This window comes from Anomaloglossus baeobatrachus, chromosome 2 (genome assembly GCF_048569485.1).
Source record: "Anomaloglossus baeobatrachus isolate aAnoBae1 chromosome 2, aAnoBae1.hap1, whole genome shotgun sequence".
Taxonomy (NCBI): Eukaryota; Metazoa; Chordata; class Amphibia; order Anura; family Aromobatidae; genus Anomaloglossus; species Anomaloglossus baeobatrachus.
This window is the reverse complement of record NC_134354.1, coordinates 512,486,887-512,500,083: the sequence shown is the minus strand read 5'-3', so window position 1 is coordinate 512,500,083 and position 13,197 is coordinate 512,486,887. Positions and strand designations below refer to the sequence as shown.

The window sequence follows — 13,197 nt, the reverse complement described above, 5'->3', positions numbered from 1 at the left end:
AGGGATCATAACTTCTCTTAGGGGCACTTTGCACACTACGACATCGCAGGTGCGATGTCGGAGGGGTCATGTCGAAAGTGATGCACTTCCGGCGTCGCAGTCGACATCGTAGTGTGTAAATCCTAGATGATACGATTAACGAGCGCAAAATCGTCGTAATCTTATCATCGGTGTAGTGTCTGGGAATTCCATAATTACGCGACTGCGACAGGTACAATGTTATTCCTCGTTCCTGCGGCAGCACACATCGCTGTGTGTGAAGCCGCAGGAGCGAGGAAGACTCCTACCTGCGTCCTGCAGCTCATGCCGGCTATGCGGAAGGTGGGCGGGATGTTTACGTCCCGCTCATCTCCGCCCCTTCGCTTCTATTGGCCGCCTGCCGTGTGACGTCGCTATGACGACGCACGACCCGCCCCCTTAATAAGGAGGCGGGTCGTCGGCCAGATCGACGTCGCAAGGCAGGTGAGTCCATGTGAAGCTGCCGTAGCGATAATGTTCGCTACGGCTGCTATCACAAGATATCGCTGCTGCGACGGGGGAGGGGACTATCGTGCTCGGCATCGGCTTGCGATGTTGTTGTGTGCAAAGTGCCCCTTACAGTACAGGGGCACCGTGTCGCACAATTGTACTAAACTATTATGGTATGGATACACAAACTGGCATCTGGCTGAAAACTACACATGTGGTGGGCTTACCTCCACCAATATGAAATGGATGGTCATCAATATTCTGGATCATAGAAACCCCTATTTAGAATTCATGGATGTATTCTCTCCAGTCATTTCGTGGACAGAACATGTCTCCAATCTAGTTCTATGGCCCCTTTTTTTTTTTTTTTTTTTGCTGGCCAATGGTTTGCATAAAACATACGGACACATGTTCATGTTTGGTTTATAATTCTCATGATACCGTCCACGTTTCAAATGGACAGTATACGGATGCCATCCATGTGCTGTCGGATTCTATCTCAGGCGTGAACAATTGGTGTGCATTCATATCTGGGTTGGAAGGTCCATTATGAGTCTGAGCCGCCGATTCTACCCAAAATTCTGGATACAATTTAACAGCATGCTGTTCCATTTTGCCCAACAGGATGATAAACATCATGATGGAAGCCACAGAGGCCTATTGATGTCCCTGCTGCTATTTTTATGTTATACAGCACGGCCTGGGCTCTTATATACAGCATTCTGGACTACTGTATAAAGTATAAGAACTCAGTACAGTAGTTGATCTGTATAACATAAAAAACACTTTTATAATACTCACCTAAGGGGCAGTATGGTCCAGTGGGTGTTGCTGCTCTCTGGTCCAGCGCCTCCTCTCTGGGCCATCCTCCTTCTACCCAGCCCAGTGTACATGACGTGTCTACGTCATCCCTACAGGCCGACATTGTGGTCCTGTACAGGCGCACTTTGCTCTGCCCTGCTGAAGGCGGATCAAACTACTGTAATGTGCAGGCGCGAGGAAAAGTTAAAAACCGCCTGCGCACAACAATACTTTGATATGCCCTGAGCAGGGTAGATCAAAGTGCGCCTGCACAGGACCTAAATGCCCGCTAGTGTGAATGATGTAAAAGGGATCATGCACATAGGCCTCAGAAGAAGAACGGAGATTGTTGCAGAGAGGAGGCAACGAACCCCACTGGACCGGACCGCCCCTTAGGTGAGTATTATAAATGTGTTTTTTTATGTTCCACACAACGGCCTGGGTTTTTATATACAGTATTATAGAATTCTGCATATAAGAGCCCACTCGTGGTGGCTGCAGCTGGTAGTCGCCAAATCTGGTGACAGGTTCCCTTTAACATGGAATTACCCCTTTAAAAAACTACTCACCATTTTTGATGAATTGTTTACTCAGTCATCAAGCACCTGAGAACAAAAAAAAAAAAAAAAAAAAATACAGTAAATCTCTACTTTTATTACAATAAATCACAACTCCAATGTGTTTGTTACGGTTTTCACATTTTTTCAGATAAAAATAAATTACAGATTAAAATCTAATCATGACTGACACACCAGGAACGGACGGTTCAGTACAGTGTGAAACCTCCTGCAGTTATTATTTTGCATACATTTTAGTTCATATATTTATCAGTGATGTTAGATATTACGTCCTTTGTGAGATAAAAAAAAAAAGAAAGAAGAATATTACATTCTTAGACTTAAAGGGGTTTTCCAGTATATTTAAATATATTAAAAAAAAAAAAATACACTTTATATTGCATGTATGTACTAAAAATAAAAATTAATGGCATACTTCCCCTGCAGAACCCCCTCAAATCCAGCGTATGGCCTTCTGGAAGCACTGTCGGCTACATTCGGAAGCGACTGTACTGCTGCAACCTGTGATTGGCTGCAGCTGTCTAGAAGAGTGCAGCATTGGATGTTTCTCTAAGGCTGCTTTCACACATCCGGTTTTTGCTGTGCGGCACAATCCGGCTCTTTGCAGAAAAAACATAACCGTTTTTTTTTGCTGCCGGTTGCGTTTTTTCCGCATAGACTTTCATTAGTGCCGGATTGTGTAGCATGGCCTTGCGTTCGGTCCGGCTGATGCGGCGCTTTTTCCAATGCATGCCTATGGATGCCGGATGCGGCAAAAAACGCATCCGGCTGCCGCATGCGTTTTTTGCACTGCGCATGCTCAGTAGCATGCCGCAACTGGCAAAAACCGGACGGGCCGCATGGAAAAACTTATGCAAAGGATGCGGTTTTTTTTTCGCCGCATCCGTTGCATAGGTTTTAGAGCCGGATTTAGCTGCTAAAACCGGATGTGTGAAAGCAGCCTAATGACGCAATCTTTTAGGCACCCCACTGCTGCCATAATTGACAGGACGCAGCAGCTGCAAACGGAGCAGATATGGCTTCTGGAGCCAGCCAACACAGACCTCCAGAGCAGCTTGCGCTAGGTACACAGGGACTCTGAAAGGTAATATGCTACAGATATTTATTTTAAGTGCATCCATGCCTTACATTTTTTATGAATCAGACAACCCCTTTAAATATTTAGAAAATCAGGAAATGGACAGAAAACTAAGCCAAGTTGAGAGTGAAAATTCTGCAGTGATATAAAGTGGGCTGCCGAGCAAATGCAAAACAACTTGTCCCGAATACAATACAACTCAATGGTGCAATTGTGCCCGGCTCTGAATAGCACAGACACTGAATTCATTATACATTGTAACTCATCCCAGAAGAGATGACGGCTTTTGTGCCTCAAGATCAAGGTCTTGTGTAGCACAGGGTGCGCTTTATCATGTGTGTCCAGAAACATTACGGCACAAAAGAAGCAAATCTCAGATAAGAAATGGTCACAACAGACTGCCAACAACTAACTGGCTTCTCTAGAAAAAGGAATGAAACACTCATTCTGTAATTCAATATAGCAGTAGCAATGACATATAGTGCAAATGCACGACACAATGTTTAGCATATGAAGATGAATATACTCAGGGCTCCTGGCGTTATACTTCCGACTATCCTCTCACAGGTCTTGGCTTCTTTCCCAAGTCCTTCTCTAGATCTATTTCTTGGCATGGCTCCTTTGACCGTCTGCCTAACGTTTAAACACTGGATCTTGTATCTTGCTTAAGTACCTCAGCTATGTATTTGATCACAATGGCCTTACCTTCTGCGTTGATACCATTTCAGAATGAACGCACATATTCAATTAAAAGACTGGTCAACTTTTAAAAATTGATCATGAAGAGCATCAATGGTTCCAACTCAATAAGCTATGGAATATGCCTTAGAGGGGTTGTCCACTACTCAGACAACCCTTTCTCAATCACCATGTCTGCCACTGTTAAAATAAGGCTTATACTCACCTCTAATGCCAGCGTTGTTCCAGACTTATTGGTACTCATTGTTCCAGTGGTGTCAGCACTCGCTCTCCCAGGGCTCACATAACATTGTTGTGGCACGTGAGCCCTGTGCCTAATCAGCGCTGGCTTCACTGTCCCCGCGTTTGGACACATCAAACAACAATATGAATTGAGCGGGCAGCCGCAGCGCTGACTTCTTATTGACGTTGAAGGCATATGAAGGCAGGGACAGTGAAGCCAGCGATGATTAGGTGTAAGGCTCATGAAAGCAACAACATCATGTGAGCCTTGGGTAAGCAAGTGCAGTCAGTGCTGGAACAACGATGGTAATGGTAGTTAGCATAAGTGTTGTTATTTGAAAGGAGGAAAACATGTTTATGGGGAAGGGGTTGTCTGTGTAGTGGAGCACTCCTTTAAAAAGCACCTTTCACCAAATCATGTTTAACTGAATATACAAAGCAATGGTAGCTTGTAATGTTTGTAGCTGCAGAACAGAAAAAAAACCCTTTTGTTCACCTCTTTGTTGTGGAGATGTTAGCAGTCAAAGTATTTGGGACCTAGTGAGTTAACTTTTGTTAAATCCAAGTGAGATTTATCAGATAGTGTTCACTGGAGGTGTGTGGGACCCCATAGCTTATGTTTCTCAGTAAGTGTGAAGTAAAGATACAGCTCTGACCTCTCGGTCTAACCTCCTACATGATTAGAAAGTGCAGCTGAGTTTAGCTGCGTCATATTACAAACCCTTCAATCGGCTCTCCTTACATTGCATTGACAGCTCTGCTGTTCTGTATCTCCCTCGCTGTGCCTATCCAGGAATGAGTCACACTTATGTCTGTTCTGCTCACAGTATAGTGTAAAACCTCTGCAGTAAGATTAGAGCTGGGTGACATATCTCACACCGGCGTAGCTTTTGTTATGCTCTCACTGTAGAGTGATTAAAAGTTGCCCATAGCACACAAGATATATGTGTTAAGGCTGCTTTACATGTGTTGATTTCTCGTGCGATCGCATTTGCGATCGCACCCGCCCCCATCGTTTGTGCGGCACGGGCAATTTCTTGCCCATGTTACACAATGCTGTAACCCCCAGTCACACGTACTTACCTTCCAAACGACCTCGCTGAGGGCGGCGAACATCCACTTCCTGAAGGGGGAGGGACGTTCGGCGTCACCACAAGGCAGCCGGCCAATAGAAGCGGAGGGGCGGAGATGAGCGGGACGTAACATCCCGCCCACCTCTTTCCTTCCGCATTGCCGGCAGGACGCAGGTAAGCTGCAGTTCATCATTCCCGGGGTGTCACACGGAGCGATGTGTGCTAGGAGTGATGTGTGCTACCTAAGGAACAATGAACAACCGGATGTTCGATTTTTTTGAAAATGAGCGACGTGTCAACGATGAACGAGAAGGTGAGTATTTCTGCTCGTTCACCGTCGCACGTAGCTGTCACAAGCTACGATATCACTAACGATGCCGGATGTGCGTCACTTACAACGTGACCCCGCCGACATCTCGTTAGATATATCGTAGCGTGTAAAGCCCGCTTTAGAGGAAAAAATTATGGGCAGGACAGGCATTATGGGGGGGAAGGGGCATTACAGCAGAGCTGACAGTGTTCTGAGAAAAAACAAACTGATAGAAGGGTTTGTAATGTAACACAGCTCAGTTCTGCTGCCCTGTGTCCCATGGGTTCCTTATCTGAAAAGGGTTAGTCATTTCTGCTCTCTATCAAGCCCTTTCTAATACTGCAGGAGGTTAAACCAAGAGATCAGAGCTGTATCATTAGATCTCACACACTGAGAACCCTAAGTTATGGTGGTGGCGTAATTTTATTTTTTCCTGTGTTGCTGTCCGCTTATGATCGGGCAACTAAAATAGGGAGAAAAAGTACCCACCCTAGGGAAAACTGTCTCATGCACCACTTGGACGTAAAAACCCCACAACTTAATTCATTAGGTGCCAAATACTATGATTGCTAATATCTCCACAATGGAAAGGCGAAATTGAAAAGAAAACAAAAAAAAACAAACATTTGTTCCGTTCTGCAGCCACCATTACATTCTGTGTCCAGTTCAACATGAAAAGTTTGGTAAAAGGTCCTCTTTAAAGGGATCCTGTCACATGGAAAAATGCTATTAATCTGCAGGTTAATAGCATTCTGAGTCTGTCGGGCTTTAATCCTCTCAAAGAATTTTGGTTTCAGTTACAATGACAGCATAGGTGCGGGTCCAGTCACTGCTCTGTGTATGGAGCGTGGTGCTGTAACCACACCCACCGCTCTGCCTGACAGGCTCCTCTAATGCTGATTGGCTGTCAGTGCGGGGCGCGTGGTTACAGCCACTGTGCTCCATACACAGAGTGGTGACTGAACCCGCGCAACTGCCGCCTCCGTGATTGAAGCCCAGCAGTGAGTATTAATGTACATGTGCCAGACAGATTCAGAATGCTATTACCCTGCAGATTAACCCCATAACTGCAAGTTAATGGCATTTTTCCAAGTGCCAGGTTCCCTTTACCCACAAAGTCAGTTGAACCCACTTATATTGGTGTGCTTGACCATCAGTCTAATGTGTATGTGAGTTTCCTGACTCTCCCTTGATAAATTATCTTGGGGAAGATAAGGTTCCGGCATTATCAATTTTGGATTGCCATTTTTTATTTTTTAAATAGCTATACATTTATCATACATTTATACACCAGCCAACCAGCACCCCAATCTGCACTGATGAGAAGACACAACCGACAGCAGGAGCAGCCTTTTCCTTTTGGACAAGACTTGGAGTATTTCAGTAGAATTTACAGCAGATGAAAATGTTCCATTAACTCCCAAACAAATCAATGAATGTCTCAACTCTACAGATTTTCATGGCACATGATTTCTGTAAAGTCTATCGATACTGTTAGCAGGTTTGAGAAGAAGCTGCCACCTCCATAATCACATATAAAAATAGAATAATGAGAACAGATTAGTAAAAAAAACCAAACAAATAAGGCTGCTTTCACACATCCGATTTTTCCTGTGCGGCACAATACGGCGCTCTGCAGAAAAAACGCAACCGTTTTTTTTTTGCCGCCGGTTGCGTTTTTTTTTTGCATAGACTTACATTAGTGCCGTATTGTGCCACATGGGCTTGCGTTCCGTCCGTTTGTTGCCGGATGCGGCAGATTTAGCCGATGCGGCGGCCGGATGGAACATTGCCTGGCACGTTTTTTTGTCCGGCAAAAAAAAACCGCATCGCGCCGCATCCGGCGCGATTTGCAATGCATGCCTTTGGATGCGGCGTCCTGCGGCAAACACCGCATCCGGCCGCCGCATGCGTTTTTTTCCACTGCGCATGCTCAGTAGCGTGCCGCAAGCGGCAAAAACGGACGGGCCGCATGTAAAAAAATGTATGCAAAGGATGCGGTTTTGTCGCTGCATCCGTTGCATAGGTTTCAGAGCCGGATTGGCCGGCTCTGCTAAAACCGGATGTGTGAAAGCAGCCTAAGGAAAAGTATAGGTGGTCCAAGATGGTGATAATATTTATAAAAAAACATGAGAAGGGTATGGAAGACCAAGCAACCTCTAATCCATTGCCAGGAGGAACAAAAACCTTAGCCATACATCGCCTTGCAAAAGTATTCACCCTCATAACCCCCCCAGCTTGCCATTTTATGCGTTTTGCTACCTCACAACCTGGAATTTTATTGTTCTTGTTTAGGGATTGCATCAGTTCATGTAAAGGACATGCCTACAACTGTGAACATGGCTTTCTTTTTATTGTGACGCAAACAATAAAAAGGATAAAATATCTGAAATCATCTTCTTATTATTAATGTGAATAGCTATTCATCCCCTACAGTCAGTACTTTGTAGAGTCTCATTTTGCGGTAATTAAAGGTGCAAGTCGCTTTGGATAAGTCTCTATGAGCTTTCCACATCTTGCCACTGGGATTTTAGCCCTTTCCTCGAGACATAACTGCTCCAGCTCCTTCAAGTTAGTTGGTATCCTAAGGTGAATAAAGGCCCAGTCACACACAACGACTTACCAGCGATCCCGAAAACTATGCGACCTGATAGGGATCGCAGGTAAGTCGCTGGGAGGTCGCTGGTGAGATGTCACACAGTCAGATCTTACCAACGATGCAGGAACGATACAGGTCGCAGTAGCGATCTGTATAACGATCTCAGCAGTCACTGTGACCCTGTCACACAGTGTCAAACACAGCGATGCGTCCTGCCCAGCAGGACATCACCTTTGAAGAAAATGGCCTGGACCATTCTGCAATGATTAGAGATCTCACAGCAGGGGCCTGATCGCTGGTAGATGTCACACATAAGATCGCTAACGGGATCGCAACTGCGTCACAGAAACCGTGACTCAGCAGCGATCTCGCTAGTGATCTCGTTATGTGTGACGGTACCTTAACAGTCTAAACAGTCTCAATTGGATTAATGTATGGGCTGTGACTAGGCCACTCCAACCAATACTTTTACATATTTCACCTTAAACCACTTAAAGCTATGTGCGCACTATAAAAGTGATTTTTCTCAAGAAAATTTCTTGAGAAACTTCTGGGAGTTGAAGATTACCGCACCTGCGGTAAAAAAACGCACCAAAACCGAGGGAAAAACGCATGTGGCACTAAAGGGTGCCTTGTATTTAGCCAAAAAATAAATAAATAATAAAAAAAAAAACGACGTGAAGTCCCCCATATCTTTTGTAGCTAGCTAGGGTAAAGTAGACGGCTGCAGCCTGCAGACCACAGCTGGCAGCTTTACCTTGGCTGGTAATCCAAAACAGAGGGCACCCCACGCTGTTATTTTACATTAAATAAATAATTTAAAGCAAAAAACGTGGGGTCCCCCCCATATTGGATCACCAGCCAAGGTAAAGCGGACAGCTGTGGTCTGATATTCTCAGACTAGTGAGGTCCACCGTTATTGGACACCCCCCAGCCTAAAAATAGCAGGCCACAGCCGCCCCAGAAGTGACGCATCCATTAGACGTGCCAATCCTGGCGCTTTGCCCCAACTCATCCCGTTGCCCTGGTGCGGTGGCAAACGGGGTAATATATGGGGTTGATGCCAGATGTGTAATGTCACCTGGCATCAGGCCCTGGGATTAGTGATGTCAAGCGTCTATCAGATACCTGACATCACCAACCCAGTCAGTAAGAAATAAAAAAATAGACAACAAAAAAAGTTTTATTTGAAAAAATACTGCCCAAAACATTCCCTCTTTCACCAATTTATTGAAAAGAACAATCAATTCCAGGTCCGGCGTAATCCAATAAGGGGGTCCCACGACGATCCATACCATAGTCACTGTCCCAGTCAATGAAGAACAAAATGTTCCCCATTGGCTGGGAGAGTAGTGCAGTGACTTGAGCTAACATCAATAGGTCAGCCCAGGTCACTGCAGGGGATGACGAGCGCTGCCATCAGGAGGTTAGATGAGATCATTACCTGCTGTGACAATCTCCTGCTCTCCTGACGTCAGTGCTGTCACTGACTTCTATGCCCGCCGCGTTCTGAGCAGTATCGCGAGAGCCCATGACATCAGCGCTAGTCAAAGTCTCAGGCCGCCCGCAAGACGGGCATAGAAGGCAGTGACAGTGCTGACGTCAGGAGAGCAGGAGATCGTCACAGCAGGTAATAATCTCATCTAACCTCCTGACAGCAGCGCTCGCCATCCCTGCGGCTGCCAGCACTGCAGTGTGAGAAGCTGCTGATGCTGCAGTGCGGGCAGACACTGATACACTGCAGTGCAGGCAGCCGCGGGGCTGGAGCGGGACACAGACTGCACGGGCACCCGACGGAGGTCACATGGAAGTGCTTCTGTGCGGTGTCCAGGGAGTGTGATCTGTGTGTATTTACTCTCTGCTCCGCTTCCTCTTCTGTCATAATGACATCACTTCCCTGCAAAACGCAGGCAGTGATGAACATTACCGCAGGTAAACTGCGGCTATACCGAGGGTATATCGCACATCATTTGCTAGCTGCGGTATACCCCCGGTATTTCGCGATTACATTACAGTGAATGGAGTGAAATACTGCAGGTACCTGCGGAAAAGAAGTGACATGCACATTTTCTCAAGAAATTCTGCAGAAAGCTATTTTTTTTTCCCATAGGTTTTGCTGGGAAATGTCTGCAGAAAGATTACAAACATTTCTCAAGAAATTTCTGCAGCAAAACCGCGGGTAAAAATACATTGTGGGAACAGGGCCTAAGTGTTGCTTTAGATCATTGCCTTGTTGGAAGGTGAACTTCCATCCTAGTCTCAAATCACTAACAGAATGAAACAGGTTTTGCTCAAGAATATCCCTGTATTTTGCACCATCCATCTTCCCCTTGACTCAGACCATTTTTCGTGTCCCTGCTGCCGAAAAACATCCCCACAGCATGGTGCTGCCACCATCATGTTTCACTGTGGAGATGGTGTCCCTGTAGTGCAGAGCTGTGTTGGTTTGGCACCAGACATAGCGTTTACCTTTGTGACCAAAAAGTTCAATTTTGATCTCATCTGGCCACAGAACCTACAGTCACATGAAAAAGTTTGGGCACCCCTATTAAGGTTAACCTTTTTTCTTTATAACAATTTTGTTTTTTGCAACAGCTATTTCAGTTTCATATATAACTGATGGACTGAGTAATATTTCTGGATTGAAATGAGGTTTATTGTACTAACAGAAAATGTGCAATCTGCATTTAAACAAAATTTGACCGGTGCAAAAGTATGGGCACCTCAACATAAAAGTGACATTAATATTTTGTAGATCCTCCTTTTGCAAAAATAACAGCCTCTAGTCGCTTCCTGTAGCTTTTAATGAGTTCCTGGATCCTGGATGAAGGTATATTTGACCATTCCTGTTTACAAAACAATTCCAGTTCAGTTAAGTTTGATGGTCGCTGAGCATGGACAGTCGCTTCAAATCATCCCACAGATGTTCAATGATATTCAGGTCTGGGGACTGGGATGGCCATTCCAGAACATTGTAATTGTTCCTCTGCATGAAGGCCTGAGTAGATTTGGAGCAGTGTTTTGGATCATTGTCTTGCTGAAATATCCATCCCCTGCGTAACTTCAACTTCGTCACTGATTCTTGCACATTATTGTCAGGAATCTGATGATAATAAGTTGAATCCATGAGACCCTCAACTTTCACAAGATTCCCGGAGCCGGCATTGGCCACACAGCCCCAAAGCATGATGGAACCTCCACCAAATTTTACTGTGGGTAGCAAGTGCTTTTTTTGGAATGCCGTGTTATTTTGCCTCCATGCATAACGCCTTTTTGTATGAGCAAACAACTCAATCTTTGTTTCATCAGTCCACAGGACCTTCTTCCAAAATGTAACTGGCTTGTCCAAATGTGCTTTTGCATACCTCAGGCGACTCTGTTTGTGGCGTGCTTGCAGAAACGGCTTCTTTCGCATCACTCTCCCATACAGCTTCTCCTTGTGCAAAGAGCGCTGTATTGTTGACCAATGCACATTGACACCATTTGCAGCAAGATGATGCTGCAGGGCTTTGCAGGTGGTCTGTGGATTGTCCTTGACTGTTCTCACCATTCTTCTTCTCTGCCTTTCTGATATTTTTCTTGGCCTGCCACTTCTGGGCTTAACAAGAACTGTACCTGTGTTCTTCCATTTCCTTACTATGTTCCTCACAGTGGAAACTGACAGTTTAAATCTCTGAGACAACTTTTTGTATCCTTCCCCTGAACAACTATGTTGAATAATCTTTGTTTTCAGATCATTTGAGAGTTGTTTTGAGGAGCCCATGATGCCACTCTTCATAGGAGATTCAAATGGGAGAACAACTTGCAAGTGGCCACCTTAAATACCTTTTCTCATGATTGGATACACCTGCCTATGAAGTTCAAAGCTCAATGAGGTTACAAAACCAATTTAGTGCTTTAGTAAGTCAGTAAAAAGTAGTTAGGAGTGTTCAAATCAAGAAATTGATAAGGGTGCCCATACTTTTTCACCGGTCAAATTTTGTTTAAATGCGGATTGCACATTTTCTGTTAGTACAATAAACCTCATTTCAATCCAGAAATATTACTCAGTCCATCAGTTATTAGATATATGAAACTGAAATAGCTGTTGCAAAAAAACAAAATTTTAATACAGAAAAAAGGTTAACATTAATAGGGGTGCCCAAACTTTTTCATATGACTGTATCTCCATACAATTGTGGAGCCTCCCATGTCTTTTGACAAAAGCAAAATGAGCCTTCCATTTTTTGGATGTTAGTAAATGCTTTTTTTATGGCCAGTCTTCCATAAAGTCCAGCTCTATGGAGTATACGGCTTATTGTGGTTGTATGGACAGATACGCCAGTCTCTGCTTGGGAACTGTGAACCATCTTCAGGATTACTTTTGGTCTCAGTGCTGCTGCTCTGATTAATGCCCTCCTTGCCCGGGCTGAGAGTTTTGGTGGGGGTTCTCTCTTGCTAGGTTTGTTGTGGTACTATAGTCTATCCATTTGATGGTGTTCTGGGAGATCATCAGAGATTTGGATATTTTTTTTTAGAACCAAACCCTGACTTGTACTTCTCATCACTTTGTCTTGTTTGGAGATCTCCTTGGTCTTCATGGTGTTGTTTGGTTAGTGGTGTCTCTTGCTTAATGGTGTTGCAGCCTCTTTCAGAAAAGGTGTGCATATATTGACAGATGCAGGGACACTTAAGGCCCCGTCACACACAGAGATAAATCTTTGGCAGATCTGTGGTTGCAGTGAAATCATGGACATATTGTTCCATTTGTACACAGCCACAAACCTGGCACTGATTGTCCACAATTTCACTGCAACCACAGATCTGCTGCAGATTTATCTCTGTGTGTGACGGGGCCTTTACATTGCACACAGGTAGACTTCCTTTCACTGAGAATGTGACTTAAGAACAGGACTGTGGAGTCGGTAAACCAAACCTTCGACTCCGACTCCTCAATTTCTCTTGCACCGACTCCGACTCCTACATATATTGCTTATAGTTAGGTGAAAAATTTATTGTAATACATGAACATGTGTATGTGAACATCAGACATTTAATAATTTTTATGATACAATAATCAAGATATTTGGATAGAACATAAAATATATTTATTGGAATACAACTTTAGAACACAAACTGTAATAAATTGTAAATATGTAATACACTATGTAATATACAGTAGATTACATATATATCTTGTGTGTGTGTATATATATATATATATATATATATATATATACATATTATATATATTACAATTTATTAGCTTATTAGTTTTTTATGTTCTAAAGTTGTATTCCAATGAATATATTTTATGTTCTATCCAAATATCTTGATTATCGTATCATAAAAATTATTAAATGTCTGATGTTCACATTGTACTACAATAC

The 13,197-nt window shown here is 44.0% G+C and overlaps 1 protein-coding gene across 1 annotated transcript in view; it reads right to left on the bottom strand.

The window, feature by feature from the left end:
- GEMIN8 (gem nuclear organelle associated protein 8) overlaps window positions 1-13,197 on the bottom strand; it is a 68,920-nt gene that overhangs the window by 41,386 nt on the left and 14,337 nt on the right. Inside the window, exon 2 of the mRNA XM_075336552.1 lies at window positions 1,839-1,874. Within this exon, the coding sequence (XP_075192667.1) occupies window positions 1,839-1,841 (3 nt within the window). The 5' untranslated portion in view covers window positions 1,842-1,874. The remainder of the gene's footprint in view (window positions 1-1,838; window positions 1,875-13,197) is intronic.